The sequence below is a fragment of the Anomaloglossus baeobatrachus genome, chromosome 6 (assembly GCF_048569485.1).
Source record: "Anomaloglossus baeobatrachus isolate aAnoBae1 chromosome 6, aAnoBae1.hap1, whole genome shotgun sequence".
Lineage (NCBI taxonomy): Eukaryota > Metazoa > Chordata > Amphibia > Anura > Aromobatidae > Anomaloglossus > Anomaloglossus baeobatrachus.
Window position 1 is genome coordinate 538,663,859 of NC_134358.1, and position 20,307 is coordinate 538,684,165.

The 20,307-nt window shown below is 45.0% G+C and overlaps 1 protein-coding gene across 2 annotated transcripts in view; it reads left to right on the plus strand.

Moving 5' to 3' along the window:
* Positions 1-20,307, plus strand: part of CUBN (cubilin) — a 299,203-nt gene that overhangs the window by 58,429 nt on the left and 220,467 nt on the right. For both annotated transcript variants that reach the window (XM_075315595.1, XM_075315596.1), the window contains exons 17-22: positions 73-263; positions 406-562; positions 782-960; positions 5,429-5,594; positions 7,545-7,761; positions 11,413-11,543. In XM_075315595.1, the coding sequence (XP_075171710.1) occupies positions 73-263; positions 406-562; positions 782-960; positions 5,429-5,594; positions 7,545-7,761; positions 11,413-11,543 (1,041 nt within the window). The remainder of the gene's footprint in view (positions 1-72; positions 264-405; positions 563-781; positions 961-5,428; positions 5,595-7,544; positions 7,762-11,412; positions 11,544-20,307) is intronic.

A 20,307-nucleotide genomic window follows, 5' to 3' on the forward strand; every position in this document is an offset into this window, starting at 1 on the left:
CACAATAATATAAAAAAGTGTTTTTGCCGTTAGTATAAGTTTGACTGCATTTTATTCAATTTTACATAACAGCCGGACCTGCTTGTGGAGGAACTTTTACTGATACTGAAGGCTTCATTGTGTCTCCATCATGGCCCAATGCTTACACGGGAGACAAGCAGTGCATTTATGTTATCACACAGGAACCAAGTGACAGGATCAACCTTAAATTCATTGTCATGGACCTGGAGAGCAGCACGGGATGTTCCCTAACTGATATAGAGGTAGTGTTCTACATTTTTGCTCTTTTTGCATGCTAAAGTATGACCATGAGAAAGGCCTGATAGTAGAAATTAATACAAGGCTGTTCTTTAAATACTTGTTTATGTCAGAAAGCCCTTGAATGACCAACTTTGTTGTATGTAGGTTAGAGATGGAGGTACGGAGACGGCGCCATTGATTGAGAGATACTGTAACAGCACAATCCCTGCTCCCTTCACATCACGTTCAAACGCACTTTGGATGAAATTCAAGTCCGATGCTTCCGCTACCAGATCCAAATTCCGGGCCTTTTACCAAGTTGGTAAGATCACAGCCCGTGGATTTGACGAGCTCCTTACTGTATATACAGTATGTAGCCATAAGCTACATGGTGTGGTCCCTTTTCAGAAAACTTTTATGTGGAAGCATTGGTAGCTATAAAAAACCCCATCAAACTGTGTATTACTCTATGTGACCCTTGTCTTTCTTTATGGCATAAATGCAAGATGTTGTGGCATTAATACAGTCTGTTCTTTTATAGCATGCGGCGGCTCATTGTCTGGAGGAGGAGTCATCCGTAGCCCTCATTACCCCAATCCATACTACCGGGAGCGGTCCTGCGAGTGGATTATTACTCAACAAGAAGGAGATGTGGTCATGTTTACGTTTGACACATTTAATGTTTCCAGCAGCTCCGAGTGCGGCGGCAATTATGTCCAGGTTAAGAAAGTGAATTCCCCCTTTCACCTGCTTTCTCCATAGCTGTAACATGAAACAGATTCTCCACCTACATGTATTTTTATTGCAATCTAGCTGTAGTACCCAGCGTTGCCTGGGATAGTAACTAATTGTCTCCCTCTCTGTCTCCGTCTCTGTGTGTCTCTGTCTCCCTCTCTGTCTCCCTCTCTGTCTCCATCTCTGTCTCCATCTCTGTGTGTCTCTGTCTCCCTCTCTGTCTCCCTTTCTGTGTGCCTCTATCTCCCTCTCTGTCTTCATCTCTGTGTGTCTGTCTCCCTCTCTGTCTTCATCTCTGTGTGTCTCTGTCTCCCTCTCTGTCTCCGTTTCTGTCTCCGTCTATGTGTATCTCTGTCTCCCTCTCTGTCTCTGTCTCCACGTGTTTCTGTCTCAATCTCTGTCTCCCTCTCCGTCTCTGTCTCCCTCTCTGTCTCTGTCTCCCTCTCCGTCTCTGTCTCCCTCTCCGTCTCTGTCTCCCTCTCCGTCTCTGTCTCCCTCTCCATCTCTGTCTCCCTCTCCATCTCTGTCTCCCTCTCTGTCTCCATATCCATCTCCGTCTTCGTCTTTGTGTGTTTCAGTCTCTCTGTGTCTCAGTCTCTGTGCCTCTGTCTGTGTCTGTCTCTGTGTGTATCTGTCTCTTCCGATATCATATTACCTCACACATAAGCTTCTTATACTATGAATGTCCTTTGTCGCCTATAGCAAGCAATCACAGCTCCTATTACTGGCCTGTAGTTCCCAGCTCCATTGACTTTAATGTAGGCGCAGTTTTTTTGGTGAATAACTGTAAAGTGCTGGGTTGAATTTTCCCCTCAAAACATAGTCTATGACGTTGTTATAGCAACCACTCACAGCTGCTATTAATAACCTATAGCTTGTAGCTCCATTGACTGGTTTATTGGAGAGTAACTGTAAAGCTCGGGGTTAAAGTTTCCCCTCAAAACATATTCTATGATGTTCCCTGAGTCAAATGAGGTGGCTGTGCCAACTTATGTGATTGTAAATGAGATTGTGCAAATTCCTTTAGCGGATATACATAGACATATACCGTACATACACACATATACCTGTACACTCAGCTTTATATAATAGACAGGAAGTGGGTCATTTATAGGAAATAGCGTTATCGAACATCCTTAAATTCGGGGCCGAGAGCCCATTATGTAGCTAAATTCTGCATCCCAGCAAGCATCTGCCCAGATGACCAGTCCGGACCTGCTGCCACACCTGTCCATGGGTTGTGTCTGGAACGTCACTACAGCTCTAATAAAGGGGTTGTCTAGAGGCACAAATGACATGACAAATGGTCACACAGTATAACAGTAATGTGCTTACTGATGACTTTTCATAAGCAAAGTTGCCCTTGGTTACCCAGATCATAACATAAATACTTTCATTACAAGCATCCTGGCTGATGATGATCACTTTATGGTTAGTAATTACCTTTAGGTAACAAAATTGCTCGTTTGTGCAAGTTTCTGGCTGCAATCTTCATTTATTTATTAATTTTCAAGCCCCTGACATGCAGTTTTAAGCCTGATCCAAGTTTCAGATTTTATTTGCTTATCGGATTGTCTTTTCCAGTAATATAGGCTGGATGGTCTGTGTGATCTTCAGTACCTCGTATACTTTTAAGCACAGCTTCTGTCCTGCAGTAATTTGTTCGTCATGTTTTTTCCATCTTACCTATAGCCTGTTTTATTTGCCCTCCTTGAGACTATGCATTATTTTTACTCTGATATTTGAATCTGATCCATTATGGTAATGACGATCCGATCAAACTCTGCTCCGGCTTTAATCGGAGTGTCAGCTTAATGTGAGCCGATTCTCTTGCATGATAGATTTGTAGCACACTGCAGAAGAAGATGGAGAACAATATTTCTCTATTTTTTACATTCTGTCAGTCTGTGGATGTCTACTAAGTGCAGTCCGATAATTTTCACGCACCCATTGACTTCAATAGGTGTGTGCCATCTGAGAAAAAGTAAGCTGTCCAACACTGCCCCATAGACAAACATAAAACATCGGATATCACTTGTCCGAGCTATATGCTCTAACTATCGTTATATGGTTTACTGATGTCTCATCTATGCTATCTGCTGTTTCACAATATCCTCTGATTGGCCAGTTTTGTAATATAAATATAATTTAAAGAGGACCAACCACCAGGATTTTCCTATATAAACTAAAGCCAGTGTTATACTGGCGCAAGTGTGACGCCCTGGACCCCAGGGGTCACAGAATAACATCACATACACACACACCCCCTCCCCTGGTAGGGAACATCTGTCAAACAAAACCCTTGTTGCCTCCCTCCAGGGTCTGATGTCCACACCAGGTGGGGCGGAGCCAGGCGGTTGGCCCCACCCACCGAGGAGTTCACAGGCCTGGAGGCGGGAAAAGTAGTCAGTTGAAGTTGAGTTTTGGAGTTGGAGGAGAGGAGTTGAGAGGAGTGGAAGTAGAGACTGTGTGTGTCTGGGTCGGAGCCCAGGCACAGTCAGCAAGGTCGGCAGACAGTGGTGGCCATCTGTAGGAGTTAGTGGACGTCTGCAGAGCCGCAGGACCGGGGTCGGGCGGTGGCCCGCCGGTACCGAACTGGGGAGCGGAGTGAGGCTAGGCACCAAGGCAGGGTACTCAGACCCCGACTAGGCTCGGAAGCCGCCGTAACGGTCAAATTCTCTGATTGCGGTCTGGACCTCAGGGGTTCATTCCCACCCAAGTCCCGTCAGAAGGCAACAGCCCAACCCGTCCAGATAAGAGCCACCGCCAACGGCCAGAGATCCAAGGGCCAGCGCCTGTGGGCAAAACGGGCTCTCCCGACACGTAGAAGCCGGGGAGCGGACCACCCGTGGGAATCCATAGGGGTCAAACACTTACACACAGGTGCAGGGAAAGACAGCCGCTATCAACCCGTCCGGGGAGAGTGAAGACGCTGCAGCCGACTGCGGGCCCCGTCCATCCAGCCGTTTGGTTTACCAGAGACTCTGTTATTGACTACCTGAGTGAGTACACCAGTGCCATCCGGCACAGCGCTGCACTGTATCGCTGCCCCGCTTCCGTGCTGCTTCTCCGCATCGGCACCTGCACCTAGCCACCTAGCCCCTACCCACCAACATCCATCCATCCCCCCAACCGGGGCCCCGGGACCAACAGCCCCTACCCACGGAGGGGCCAACACCTCAGCTGCTCTCTGCCATCGCTCCCGGCAACCCCCATCACCAGCAGCGGTGGTGCCCACCATCACCACAACCCCGTGGGTGGCGTCACAACCGACATGCCACCACCAAACCTTCCCCTTTCACTCGTGGGCGAGGAGGCGCTGCTTGAGTCCTCGGGTCCGGCCCCGTGCTCGAGCCACCGAGGAGCAGAAGCACCAGACCCAAGCGCCAGAGATTCCCCAGGCGAGCGGCGTTCCCAAAGAAAACCCCTCTCCGCCCGCGACACTATCATGCTGATTCTATACATACCTTTAAGGCCCTGTCACACACACAGATAAATCTGTGGCAGATCTGTGGTTGCAGTGAAATTGTGGACAATCAGTGCCAGGTTTGGGCTGTGTAGAAATGGAACAATATGTCCATGATTTCACTGCAACCACAGATCTGCCAAAGATTTATCTCTGTGTGTGACGGGGCCTTTAGTTGTGAGATCGGATGTATACTTTCTGAAATACAGGCAAGTAAAGTTTGTGAAATGCACTGTTATTTGATTGGCAGCAGCTAAAGAATATCTAATAGGTGGGTCGGGTTTTTTCTAGTTATTCCCACCCATGTCTGTCCTTCCACCCCACTGTCCTTCCTCCCCCCTTCCTCCCCCTATAATAACAGAGACAGGGGGAGGAAGGACAGGCAGCAGACAGGGGCGGGAATAACTAGCAAAACCAGACCCACCTATTAGATATTCTGCAGCTGCTGCCAATCAAATAAAAGTGCATTTCACAAACTTTAGTTGCCTGTATTACAGAAAGTATACATCCGATCTCACAACTAAAGTATGTTTAGAATCACCATGATAGTGCCAGTATAGCACTGGCTTTAGTCTATATATGAAAATCCTGGTGGTTGGTACTCTTTAATTTAATATGGAAGATTCCTCCTGGCGATAAACCGAATATATGCTGTTCCGTTCCGTCAGCAAGTGTTTAATTTCCCTGCAGTGCCACCACAGGTCAAGTGAAGCATTACAGAGATACCATTGAAATCAATGTCCAGTCCGTGTAACTCAGGGACATACTTGGTCTTCCAGAGCTATAGACCTTCTTACTCGCCATTCTCTAATCTGAATAATAGCTCAGCATCCAGAATGATGGATACTGTTTTATAACATAAGTCTTTATTATGGCAGGGGAAAGTATGTTTTACACACCAGACAGTCTCTTTTCCCTCCAGAAAAAACATCACTATGAGTAAGTATGGTTTATTATAATAAATAAACGTGAACATTTTATTGACAGGTCAGAGATGGATCTTCTGCAGAGTCGACGCTCATTGGAGAATATTGTGGTTCAGAGGTGCCCCCCACTATTTTTTCCACTCAGAGGAGCCTGTATGTGCAGTTCCTCACTGACGCCTCCAGCACTAATCGTGGTTTCATGGCTTCATATCAGTCTTTGACGGAAGGTAACTATGCTATATTACATTAGTGCATTCAGAGTTATGGTCTGTATTTGTCATGTGGGACTATGGGGAAAGCGGGAAACCAGAGTACTAAGCTGACCTTCAGACTAGGGGAGCCATGTACTATCCCTATTCTCAGAGATACCTCTAATGGTAGGGATGTCTGGCCCTCCTTTCTGGCCCTGCTTGTGATCAGCCCTGATCCTCTACCCCCTCCCCCAGGGGTATGATTAAACCCACAGAAATAGACAAACAGGGGAAACCAAAACTTTGTCACACAGCAAGCACACACAGAGGTATAAGGCAATAAGAGATTAGGCAGAAAACAAGAGCAGGGTGGAAACCACAAGACTATGGGTAAACTCCACAACAATTCCAAGAATAAAACAACACATTTTTCAGCAAATCTGGGATACCACAGCACGCAGACCAAGATAATAGAAACCATAGTCGGCGTGGGTGGAAGATCTCCTCCAACGTAAGTATGAGAGGAACAGATGTGATAGGCTTCCTTACAACATGTGATCCCGGAATCCTAACAAGTAAGCTCGAGCCCGTTGTAGAGGCAGCGAGCAGTATTAGTGATCCCACTAAACTATAGGTGGGACCCTTGCTTATCCTTTAGTGGGAGGGGCTTAGCTCAGCGCCCACAGTGAGGCAGACGCCAGGTACCACTCCCAGGGCAGTGACCGGGACTGTGGCAGCTGACCCCCAGGTGATGGACAGACAGGAATGGTGGGCACAGCAGGGACAGATAGATATGGGAAGGCAGACTCAAGTACAGGTGACTGACACAGGGGTAACGAGACCTGACAACTAGCTAGACAGATAGGACACTGACTAACTGGGGACATTGTGCAGGCACCTCCCCCTAATGGGAGGATGCCTTAAATACTCAGTGCCTCTCGGCCACAGGCTGATAGGCCTTTCCGAGAAATGGAGTGCTGGATCTTTAAGAGGAGGGCTGTTGTGCGTGCTCACATCTTAGGTTCCCTCCCGGGAACCCTGTGTGGCATGTACAGACCCTGGGAGTGGCAGAAGGCAAGAGATCACGTGGAAGGCCGTGCGGCAGAAGGGGAGAACAGGACCCGGCTGGGGCAGTGAGTAAGTCAATGTCCCCTCAGGGATGCCGACACTACACTAGGAGAGGTTAACTCTTGTTAGCCTGTCTATGACAAAGCACACAGTTGGTTGATGCCCGGGTATGCCTATGCAGATCAGAAACAGCAGAGAGACCATCGGGCAGAGTGTCAGAGTTTGCAATGTGAACAGCGTCTGATGACACCATGACGTTCGGCGAAAATTGCGTAAAACTTCCCACTTCCTGATTTGGTGAGATGGCTGAGAACTGCTAAAAATAATGAACTGATCATGGTGGATTTGATTTGTGAAACCATTAGTGATCAGCAGTGATTGTTGCTGGAAGTTACTTCATCCATCCGTACTTCTCCCATTCAGTGGTCACTAAAGGAACAAGTAGTCTATCACATGCCAACTATAGGATGGTGTATAACATTGTGATCACTGGCAATCTAACCACTGGGACTGCTAAAGATCCCTTGATTGGATCTCTGGAACCCCCAAGAAGGGAAATCTACAGCTTCAACTTGAATGGAGCACAAGTGCGCATGCTCGGCCTTCATTGTTTATGGCACTGCCGAAGAAAGCTGAATACCATTATTGATTCCCTATGGATAGGGGATATATTTTTTTTTTTTTTTTTAAGAATAACCCATTAAATTATTTGCTGTCCCTATAATCTATAGAGGTGTGGGGTCTACTAGAACGGGAGCCTTTCTTTCTGAGTGATTCTCCATTCTGGCATATAGAGGGGGTACAAAGCAGTGCCCCCCCATCTACAACATCACTATGCTCTAATATGACATATCAATAGGAATGTTCCACCAAGATGTAATGTTATTTTTTAGTCTGAATCTTGTCTTTTTTTGACAGGTTGTGGAGGAACAATGACCACTCCAGAGGGCGCCATTAATAGCCCAGGCTACCCCAATGTGTACCCACATGGTGTTAATTGCATGTGGATCATCTCAGTACCTCCTGGAAATTTAATCCGCCTAACCTTTTCAACATTCAATCTTGAACATTCCCATTCATGTCAATACGATTATTTGGAAATATATGATAATGCGACAAACACCAAGATTGGAAGGTAATCTGACATGTCTCATCACTATGCTGTTTCACATACAGATTAGTTGCTATGGGGCTCTTGGAGAGAGGGGGTCCAGTCTGCCTTGCTGATAACTCATTACTTATATTTCCTGGGAACCAACATAGGACTCCCCTCTCTAAGGCCTCTTTCACCCGTCAGTGAAAAACACACACATTTTTCAATGATGTGTTGAAGGTGCGTATAGCCCTCCATGTGCCGTGATTTTGGAACACGTATGTTCACCGTGTGCTTTCCATGATAGCACATGGAGATCATGCAATTATACTCACCTGTCCCTTTCGCTGATGTCCCTGGGGCTGATGTCTCCCGCGCTGCTGCTTCTGGGTCTGCGGTGCAGTGAATATTCATGAGCATAATGAGCGGGCCTGGAAGCAACAACAGCGATGTAGACAGCATCGCTGGAGACAAGGGATTATAGAAAATCACTTTATTTCACAGACACGTGTTTTCTCCAGTGCGTGTCACACGGATCACACTATTTTATGGTCTGTCTGACATCACTGGGGCAGGAGAAAAACGGACTTATCTCCGTGCGGAACACACGGACATGCGGTCCCTGAGAAATCACTGATGTGTGCTCAGACTCATTGATTTTAATGTGTCTACATATGTCCATGATTCCGCTACGTATAAAAACGGCAGAGTGGGCTTTCAGTCCAAATGCTCTTAAACGTCGTGACACTGTATGACAAGACAGATCCTTACCCTGTTCAGTGCTGAAGTGCCGAGCAATTCCAGCTGCAGTGTTGATTACCAAAGGAGATTCTCCAAATTACCCTGTCCTCATTGGTCTTGCGAGGGTGACCAGCCTTCTTGGAGAACTTGAAAAAGTTTGTGATGTTTTAAAGATGCAATATTCTTTAAATTACAGACTTTGAATGACCAAATTCTCTTGCTATGGCTGATAGGGTTACTCCTTTGGCCTTTATCTGGACAACCTGCTGCCGGAGGATTTCAGTCACTTTGGAACGATACACCATTTTTGCGAAGTCAAACTGGAAAGTTAGGCTGCCAGTTACATAGGGTTTGTCAGATAATTAAGGAAATTTAGCACCATGTGCCAGATTAACACCAATAACTTGCAGGGATCTGAAAGTGTTCTCTAATTTTGATCCATGTTCTTTTTCATTTATCTCAGTTACATTTTTATTATGTGCTTTACAATAAATTCAGTTTATGAGATAAGCGTAAAATACTGCGAGTTTCCTCATGTTAGGGTATAATCACATAGGACGACACAATGACCGCAACATTTAGGAAATTGTGTGTTCTCTAATTTTGATCTCCAGTGTATGTCCTTCATCTACCCTGAAGTGTAATGTAGAAATTGATCAGATTTGAACAATTGCAGCACATTTTTTAGTGGGGGTACTCTACCCAAAAGAAGGTAATTTGTTGAATTGCTCTTATCAACTGCCATAACCAGTCAAACATCGATTCAGTGTTTGACAAGGTTTTCATGATAAACACCCAACAGTTCCACATCGCTACCAAGTCTGCCATCTTGTGCTATAAACTTGAAGGGGTATTCCCATCTCCAAGATCCTATCCCAATGTGTAGTAGGTGTAATAATAGTAATAATAATAATAATAATAATATTAGCAAATACCTCTAATTAGAAATATAGTATAGTTCCGATTAGCTATGTTGCTTACCTCATGTGCAGGGCATTACAGTAGCTTAGGTATCCATGGTTATGACCATGAGTAACTCACTATATACAGTGTTGGCCAAAAGTATTGGCACCCATGCAATTCTGTCAGATAATACTCAGTTTCTTCCTGAAAATGATTGCAATCACGAATTCTTTGGTATTATTATCTTCATTTAATTTGTCTTCAATGAAAAAAGAAAAAAAAAATGTCAAAAAGCCAAATTGGATATAATTCCACACCAAACATAAAAAGGGGGTGGACAAAAGTATTGGCACTGTTTGAAAAATCCTGTGGTGCTTCTCTAATTTGTGTAATTAACAGCACCTGTAACTTACCTGTGGCACCTAACAGGTGTTGGCAATAACTAAATCACACTTGCAGCCAGTTGACATGGATTAAAGTTGACTCAACCTCTGTCCTGTGTCCTTGTGTGCACCACATTGAGCATGGAGAAAAGAAAGAAGACCAAAGAACTGTCTGAGGACTTGACAATCCAAATTGTGAGGAAGCATGAGCAATCTCAAGGCTACAAGTCCATCTCCAAAGACCTGAAAGTTCCTGTGTCTACGATGCGCAGTGCCATCAAGATGTTTAAAGCTCACGGCACTGTGGCTAACCTCCCTAGATGTGGAAGGAAAAGAAAAATTGTCGAGAGATTTCAACGCAAGATTGTGCCGATGGTGGATAAAGAACCTCGACTAACATCCAAACAAGTTCATGCTGCCCTGCAGTCCGAGGGTACAACAGTGTCAACCCGTACTATCCGTCGGCGTCTGAATGAAAAGGGACTGTATGGTAGGATACCCAGGAAGACCCCACTTCTTACCCCGAGACATAAAAAAAGCCAGGCTGGAGTTTGCCAAAACTTACCTGAGAAAGCCTAAAACGTTTTGGAAGAATGTTCTCTGGTCAGATGAGACAAAAGTAGAGCTTTTTGGGAAAAGCCATCAACATAGAGTTTACAGGAAAAAAAAAAGAAAAGAACACGGTCCCTACAGTCAAACATGGCGGAGGTTCCCTGATGTTTTGGGGTTGCTTTGCTGCCTCTGGCACTGGACTGCTTGACCGTGTGCATGGCATTATGAAGTCTGAAGACTAACAACAAATTTTGCAGCATAATATAGAGCCCAGTGTGAGAAAGCTGGGTCTCCCTCAGAGGTCATGGGTCTTCCAGCAGGACAATGACCCAAAACACACTTCAAAAAGCACTAGAAAATGGTTTGAGAGAAAGCACTGGAGACTACTAAAGTGGCCAGCAATGAGTCCAAACCTGAATCCCATAGAACCCCTGTGGAGAGATCTCAAAATGGCAGTTTGGAGAAGGCCCCCTCCAAATCTCAGGGACCTGGAGCAGTTTACCAAAGAAGAATGGTCTAAAATTCCAGCAGAGCATTGTAAGAAACTCATTGATGGTTACCGGAAGCGGTTGTTCGCAGTTATTTTGGCTAAAGGTTGTGCAACCAAGTATTAGGCTAAGGGTGCCAATACTTTTGTCTGGCCCATTTTTGGAGTTTTGTGTGAAATGATCAATGATTTGATTTTTGTTTCATTCTCTTTTGTGTTTTTTCATTGCAAGCAAAATAAATGAAGATAATACCAAAGAATGTGTGATTGCAATCATTTTCAAGAAGAAACTGAGTATTATCTGACAGAATTGCAGGGGTGCCAATACTTTTGACCAGCACTGTAAGTGGTTGTAACCATTGATAACTAAGCTGCAATGCACGGCACATGAGGTAAGAGACATAGCTAATCAGGAGAATTATACTACATTTCTAAATGGAGGTATTTGCTATTTTTACACCAGCTACATATTGGGAGATGAGAATACCCCTTTAACTTTGGTGTGAATCTTGGCCCAAAAAAAGTAAATAAATGAGGCCACATTGGTCAGAAATGACTTAGGGTGTGATAAACACGCAAAAATGATAGGAACGTAATAACTCAAGTGATTTGTAAATTATCCTACAGATACTGTGGAAGCTCCATTCCTCCATCAATAACCAGCAGTGACCGCACCATGGCTGTATTGCTCGTTACTGATTCAAGCACAGCTGTGGAAGGATTTTCAGCTAACTATGTGTCCCTCAATGCATCCATGGGTAAGTTCTGCTAACAACAGGTATAAATCTTACCTAAGTACCCTAAATACACAGCACTGGAATGTTTTAAGCAATTACGGTAATCTGTTTTGTAAAAAAGATTGTGACCTTGTCGAAAACCACAACTGTGGGGGATAAAAGGTTTGGGGTCTATTAAGAATAGGACTTGATTCACAATTTAATGTTTTTTTCTAGTTTTTGATATTTATCTGTGACGCTAACCAACAGGGGGCACGGGTACACTAGAATGAAGTCAAGCACCGAGGTGTAGTGAGGCGCAAGCCCATTGGGCGTCACCAGTACCCAAGTGGGGACGGTCTAAAGAGTAGTCGATCAAGCTGAGAGTCAGAAGCTGGGAGGTCACGTCAATACAGAGGAGCAAGCGAAGCCGAGGTCACGTCCAAGTCGGTGGTCGGTATGCCAGGAAGTAGCATCAGAGCCATGGTCAGAGTACAAGCTGGGGTCAGGAGCCAGGAGGACACGTAAATATAGAGGACAAAGTGGAGTCGGGGTCACAAAACAAGTCAGAGGTCAGGTAGGCAGGGAGTAGAGACAAGGTAGGGAAGCAGGAACAGGGAATGGGGAAACTAGGTAACAGTACAAGATCAGAACAACTCACGGGAAACAGAAGCATACACTGCAGAGCAGGAACTATCACTGGTGGTGTTCCGGGTAAAACTGCTCCAAGATAAGGCAGAGCGATCCCCCGGAACGAGGCACAACCGAATAGTCGCCTCCCATCAGGCACAGACCCGGAGAATACAGACAACAAGAAAACACACAGGACACACTGGCTTTGCAAAGAGCAGAGCCACAAGAGAATCATGACATTATCACTTATTTGTCATTTGTGCCTTATTTTTTAAAATTTTGCCCTTTTTATAGTCTAATGTCTACATTTGCCTGTGTTTTATATTCATTATCATGGATGGGGATTTCCAGATGCAATCGGTTGATTCATCAATTGTGACTTTTTAAGAAAAAAAACTATTTTCATTTTTGTTTTTTTTTGCACTGTAAAATAGCAAAACAGGTTAAAGTCAAAGAAAAGAACATTTTTCATTTTGCACAAAATTCATGAACAACATGCACCACTTTAAAATATTTGGTGCAAAAAATGTCAAGAAATACCACAAGACAAAAAAGGGAAAAGTAACTTAGAAAACTATCCAAATGATGAATCCGGCCCATGGATGTAATTGCACCTGGTACTTTTTCCCCTTGTATGTTTTATGGTTGCATTAGTTCACACTCGTACGTCCTGTCCTCTGGATTGAAGGGGTCTATAGCATGGCTAATGGTAAGAAAATGCAGAAATAATTAAGAAATGTCCCAGGAATTTGTCTCCTTTTCCTTGGTATAAATAAGTCTTGTCTGTGATCAGTCATCCTCTTCCTCCATCACTTTCTCCTCACTGTCCTACACGTGGCTGTCGCCAGATTTCACAATGTAACCTGTATGCACTATTAAATAAATGTCTTAGGGTACTTTCACACTTGCGTTGAACGGTATCCGTTGCATTGCGTTGTGTAACGGATGCAACGGATGTGTTGCATATAGTGGCACAACGGATGCAACGGATGCTGCAAAACAACGCAATTCGTTTTGATTTTTTTTTTTTTTTTTTTTACAGTTTTATTACCAGCGGCAGACTATTGTAAACGATCAGCTGATCGCTCCCAGTAGCCGGCCGCCGGGTGATCAGCTGATCGCTCCCTGCAGCCGGCCGCCGGGTAATCAGCTGATCGCTCCCTGCAGCCGGCCGGCGGGTGATCAGCTGATCGCTCCCTGCAGCCGGCCGGCGGGTGATCAGCTGATCGCTCCCTGCAGCCGGCCGCCGGGTGATCAGCTGATCGCTCCCTGCAGCCGGCCGCCGGGTCATCAGCTGAGCGCTGTCACTTGCCGGCGCCCGGGCATGCCGGTGGCCGGTCGCTCAGCTGAGCGCTGTCGCTTGCCGACTGCCGGGCGCTCAGCTGAACGTTCGGCCACCGCGAGCCAAAATAAAGTTTGATTTAAAAAAGAAAAAAAAAAAAAAAGAGCATGCGCAGTGGAATCCAGAGGATTCCGCTGCTCAAAATAACGTTACATGCTGCGTTGCTCCCGCTGGGCGGAAGCAACGGAGCGTCGCCCAGCGGAAGCAACGCAGGTCCTTTTGGTACAATCCGTCACCCATACAAGTCTATGGGAAACAGCGGAATCCGTTAACGGATTCCGCTGTTTTCCAAAAGGGCGGATTGTAATGGAAGGAAATAAACGCAAGTGTGAAAGTACCCTTAGGCGGGCTTTGCACACTACGACATCGCAGGCCGATGCTGCGATGCCGAGTGCGATAGTCCCCGCCCCCGTCGCAGCAGCGATATGTGGTGATAGCTGGCGTAGCGAAAGTTATCGCTACGCCAGCTTCACACACACACTCACCTGCCATGCGACGTCCCTGTGGCCGGCGACCCGCCTCCTTGTTAAGGGGGCGGGTCGTGCGGCGTCACTGCGACGTCACACGGCAGGCGGCCAATCAGAGCGGAGGAGCGGAGATGAGCAGGATGTAAACATCCTGCCCACCTTCTCCCTTCCGCATATCCTACGGAAGCCGCAGTGAGGCCGGTAGGAGACGTTCCTCGCTCCTGCGACTTCACACACAGCGATGTGTGCTGCCGCAGGAGCGAGGAACAACATCGGACCATTGCGTCAGCGTAATTATGAATTACGCCGACGCTGTACCGATGATACGATTACGACGCTTTTGCGCTCGTTAATCGTATCATCCAGCCTTTACACACTGCGATGTCGCATGCGATGCCGGAAGTGCGTCATTTTCAATTTGACCCCACCGACATCGCACCTGCGATGTCGCAGTGTGCAAAGTGCCCCTTAGACTTGATGAGGCTGGTGTACTTCCTTTGAAAATCCATGGCTGTATAATCTTGCTATTAAGATGAGCATTTTATGACTCCATTCTCAATTTAATATCAAGCAAAGGCATTAAAAAAAAAAAGAAAAAAAAAGGATTATGCAGCCATTTTTATGTGGATTTTCAAGATGAGTACGTCAGTCTCTTCAGGTCTAAAGCATGTATTCAATAATGACAGATTCATTTACCGGATTTATGACATGAGTAGGATCTGGCATCAATTAGCTAATGTTGTATTCAGTTATCTATGAAACTTTTAATGAGGAGGGGGTCACCATGAAATTGTTTGTTCACGGACCTTCCCCCCTCCACCACCAATGTGGATCCAGCCCTGCAGAAAACCTACAAAAGTCTGAGGCTGTTTTAAGGCATAAGCTATCATTGTTGCCCACAGCAACCAATCACAACGGAGCTTTCATCTTACCAGTGCTGCTTAAACTATGAAAGCTGAGCTCTGATTGGTTGCTACGGACAACAACCACCATTTTAATAAATGAGGCCCTGTTTTCATTCTCTAATTTTGAGACATAAAAGAGTAGTAGAATTAATAGCTAAATTTGTTCTTTTTGGCGGTAAACTCTTGGTCATACAAAGCTTAGAACAAACAAATAAAATAGTTTGTAAGAATCATTTCGCTAGGATTGTAAGGCAGTAAACATGGCGATGAAATGCCAGAGTGATATTGTTGTGTGGCATTTGGCATCTACATTACAATCCCTCTGAGGGGCCTTTGTGCTGGACCCCTGCTCTGAGCGAGTGCCAGCCTCGACCACCGGCTTCCAGGAATGAGTGTTCCCGTTCCCTGCGGTCATGTAGTCATGAAGGATATATGGATTCTATTATTTTATTTGCCATCCTGCCAGGTCTTGAATAAAAAGCGATTTTGTTTTTTCATTTCACTAAGACCCTGGAAAAAGTTCAGCAATCGGAAAATTAGGCCAAAAGCATGTAATGGGATTTCTATATGTTTGTTGCTAGGCAACATGACATATTCCTGCGCAGGGCATTTACTTATCCTCTTGTTAGAGGGCAATGCAATGTATGAACGAGGCATTATATTACCTGAAGGGAACAGATGTTACTTGCTGGATGGTCATTTGATATCCCAGCACAAAGGGTTAACAGGAGTGATGGAATCAGGAGGAGGCGGATCGGCTGCCATCCCGTTTCCCACACATGTTCAGGTCTCTGCCAAGATCCAAGGCCAAGAAGCATTTGTTCAATTAGGACTAAAACCCATTGCACTGAATTTCATACAGAATATAGGCGCTTAGTCCTATATTACTGTATATTAACCCCTTAAAGGGATCAACCACCAGGATTTTGCTATGTAAAGTAAAGACAGTGTCATACTGGCACTAGGATGCTGAATCCAGTCATACCTTTTGTTGAAAGATCGGCTCCTTGTTTGCTGAAATATTAGTAATCAAACTTGCAGAAATGATTGGTGTGTGCAGCGGTGAGGTCAATGTCGGATTGGTTACTGGAGAAATCTCCGGCGATTGCGGTTTAGTTCATGGCAGCGGCGGACAGGCCTGGCTCAACTCCGGAGCAGTCACCTGACCTCTGGAATTCAGCTCGGCCTGTCCACAGCTGTGACATGAACTGAACCGCAATCGACGTGGAATCATTCGGCGCCCGCAGTTCAGTCCTGCAAACCCCGAGCTCAATCTAGACTGCACTCCGGAGCTCAGATGAGAGCTCCAGAGTTCAGTGCAGGTAACCGCGGCCATGCCTGCTATTACTGGAGATTCCTCCGGTAACCAGTCCAACACTGGGTGCGGGCCTTTGTCGGTTGGGTCCTTGGTGTATATTCCTCCTCCAGCGTCCTCGATGGCATGCACACTTTTCTTATTTAAATATTGTGCCATTGCTGCTGTTGGTGGCTCATGTGCATTGCCACAGTAATTATGTCTTCATTAAAATGGCGCCGGAGTACGCGCATTTGTGCACGCAATCTCCGGTGCCATTTTATTGAAGACAGTGCGAAGAAGACTATAAGCGGCATCAGCGTTTACCCAGATTTTCTTTTTTACATCTGCCCATGTGCACCTGCTGCTCATAGTCTTCACCACAGTGTATTCAACAAAATGGCGCCGGAGTCCGCACAAGTACGTACCGTGATCTCCGGTTTTAATCAACTCATAATCACTGTAGCAATGCGCACGCGCTGTTAACAGCAGCAATGACAACACATTATTTAAATAAAGAAAAGGGGGCAAGGAAGGAGGATGCTGGAGGAGAAATATACACCGAGGTCCCGATCCACACCACAAAGGCCCGCACCACTGCACACGTCAATCAAAGTGCAGTGCATTTCTGAACCTTGGATTAAAGATATTTCAGCAACCAAGCATCCGATCTTTCTACAAAAGGTATGCCTGGATTCAGCATCTTAGTGCCAGTATGACACTGCTTTTACTTTATACAGTTAGGTCCAGAAATATTTGGACAGTGACACAATTTTCGCGAGTTGGGCTCTGCATGCCACCACATTGGATTTGAAATGAAACCTCTACAACAGAATTCAAGTGCAGATTGTAACGTTTAATTTGAAGGTTTGAACAAAAATATCTGATAGAAATTGTAGGAATTGTACACATTTCTTTACAAACACTCCACATTTTAGGAGGTCAAAAGTAATTGGACAAATAAACCAAACCCAAACAAAATATTTTTATTTTCAATATTTTGTTGCGAATCCTTTGGAGGCAATCACTGCCTTAAGTCTGGAACCCATAGACATCACCAAACGCTGGGTTTTCTCCTTCTTAATGCTTTGCCAGGCCTTTACAGCCGCAGCCTTCAGGTCTTGCTTGTTTGTGGGTCTTTCCGTCTTAAGTCTGGATTTGAGCAAGTGAAATGCATGCTCAATTGGGTTAAGATCTGGTGATTGACTTGGCCATTGCAGAATGTTCCACTTTTTTGCACTCATGAACTCCTGGGTAGCTTTGGCTGTATGCTTGGGGTCATTGTCCATCTGTACTATGAAGCGCCGTCCGATCAACTTTGCGGCATTTGGCTGAATCTGGGCTGAAAGTATATCCCGGTACACTTCAGAATTCATCCGGCTACTCTTGTCTGCTGTTATGTCATCAATAAACACAAGTGACCCAGTGCCATTGAAAGCCATGCATGCCCATGCCATCACGTTGCCTCCACCATGTTTTACAGAGGATGTGGTGTGCCTTGGATCATGTGCCGTTCCCTTTCTTCTCCAAACTTTTTTCTTCCCATCATTCTGGTACAGGTTGATCTTTGTCTCATCTGTCCATAGAATACTTTTCCAGAACTGAGCTGGCTTCACGAGGTGTTTTTCAGCATATTTAACTCTGGCCTGTCTATTTTTGGAATTGATGAATGGTTTGCATCTAGATGTGAACCCTTTGTATTTACTTTCATGGAGTCTTCTCTTTACTGTTGACTTAGAGACAGATACACCTACTTCACTGAGAGTGTTCTGGACTTCAGTTGATGTTGTGAATGGGTTCTTCTTCACCAAAGAAAGTATGCGGCGATCATCCACCACTGTTGTCGTCTGTGGACGCCCAGGCCTTTTTGAGTTCCCAAGCTCACCAGTCAATTCCTTTTTTCTCAGAATGTACCCGACTGTTGATTTTGCTACTCCAAGCATGTCTGCTATCTCTCTGATGGATTTTTTCTTTTTTTTTCAGCCTCAGGATGTTCTGCTTCACCTCAATTGAGAGTTCCTTAGACCGCATGTTGTCTGGTCACAGCAACAGCTTCCAAATGCAAAACCACACACCTGTAATCAACCCCAGACCTTTTAACTACTTCATTGATTACAGGTTAACGAGGGAGACGCCTTCAGAGTTAATTGCAGCCCTTAGAGTCCCTTGTCCAATTACTTTTGGTCCCTTGAAAAAGAGGAGGCTATGCATTACAGAGCTATGATTCCTAAACCTTTTCTCCGATTTGGATGTGAAAACTCTCATATTGCAGCTGGGAGTGTGCACTTTCAGCCCATATTATATATATAATTGTATTTCTGAACATGTTTTTGTAAACAGCTAAAATAACAAAACTTGTGTCACTGTCCAAATATTTCTGGACCTAACTGTATATCAAAATCCTGGTGTTTAGATCCCTTTAAATATTTTGCAATTTTTATTACTTTCAATTATTTTTATATTTTTCTTTCCCTTCCAAGATGCATAACTATTTTATCTTTTTTGCAATTGACACAGCCATATGACTACGAGTTGTAGTTTTGAATGACCCTATTTATTTTGCCATACAATGTACTGGAAAATAGTGCAGTGAAATGGTAAAAAAAAATGCAATTCAGCCTCTGGTGTTGGGCTTTAATTTCACTGTGTTCAATGTGTTGTAAAAATGACCCATTAATATGATTTTTTGGGATATATGCTATTTTGCTCTGATTTTCCTAAATGATTTAGGCAAATGATTCAGAATAATGTTCAAATCATCAACCATTAAGGCTACTTTACACACTGCGATATCGGTCCCGATATCGCTAGTGTGGGTACCCGCCCCCATCTGTTGCGCGACACGGGCAAATCGCTGCCCGTGTCGCACAACAGCCGTCACACATACATACCTGTCCGGCGACGTCGCTGTGACGGGCGAACCGCCTCCTTTCTAAGGGGGCGGTCCGTGCGGCGTCACAGCGACGTCACTGAACCGCCGCCCAATAGCAGCGGAGGGGCGGAGCTGAGCGGGACGTAACATCCCGCCCACCTCCTTCCTTCCTCATAGCGGCCGGGAGGCAGGTAAGGGGAGCTTCCTCGTTCCTGCGGCGTCACACGCAGCGATGTGTGCTGCCGCAGGAACGAGGAACAACCTCGTTACTGCTGCAGTAACGAGATTTGAGAATGGACCCCCATGTCGCCGATTAGCGATTTTGCACGTTTTTGCAACGATGCAAAATCGCTTATCGGTGTCACACGCAACGGCATCGCTAATGCGGCCAGATGTGTGTCACGAATTCCGTGACCCCAACGACTCCGCATTAGCGATGTCGTAGCGTGTAAAGCCCGCTTAAGAGTATCAAATTTTATTGGACAACCCTACCAATGATATTATTCTTATCAATACTAAATAAAAAAAACCTCAAAATGCACTGTTCAACATTATTATGCACAACAGAATTTCCAAACATTTTATAAGTTGTAAAGAACTGAAAATGGTCATTTGTTGAATTTGCAGAATTAAGAGGTCACATTTACTGAAGTCAAAAACATCTTAACACACCGAGTTATATGTAAACATAGGAGTAGTTATGGGCAAATACTAAAATATTCGAGCTCGAATTATTAGTCTCAAACATTTCGTACTATTCGTGTATTCATCACGAATAACGAATCTTATGCAAGTCAATGGGAAACTTGAATAATTTTCCATCGGACCTTCCGAGGATGTCTGACAGGGCTATAAAAAGGCTGAAATGGATGTAAATGTGCTGAAATTCAATGGGAACAGCATGTAGAAGATGCCTTCATGCATCTCTGAAACACAAGTCGCTTCTGGGAACAATGTTGTTAGAGCATTATGCCACTTTAACGTGCGATCCCCCACCAGTTTGTGATAACCAGCACAGGTAGACAGCTGCGGGCTGCAGCCCCGAGTTGTGTGCTTTATCATGGCTCATTATCAAAAACAGAGGTCCGAAATATTGTATTTTTTTTTTAAAAAATATTTATATAAATAATCAAAGAAACGATGTGTGCTCCTGCCCATTTTTGATAACTGAAATAGATAAAGCAGACAGCTGCAGACTGGTATTCTCAGGCTGGAAAGGTCCATGGTTATTTGGCCCTCTCCAGCCTAAAAATAGCAGCCCTCAGCTACCCCACAATTGGCACAACCATTAGA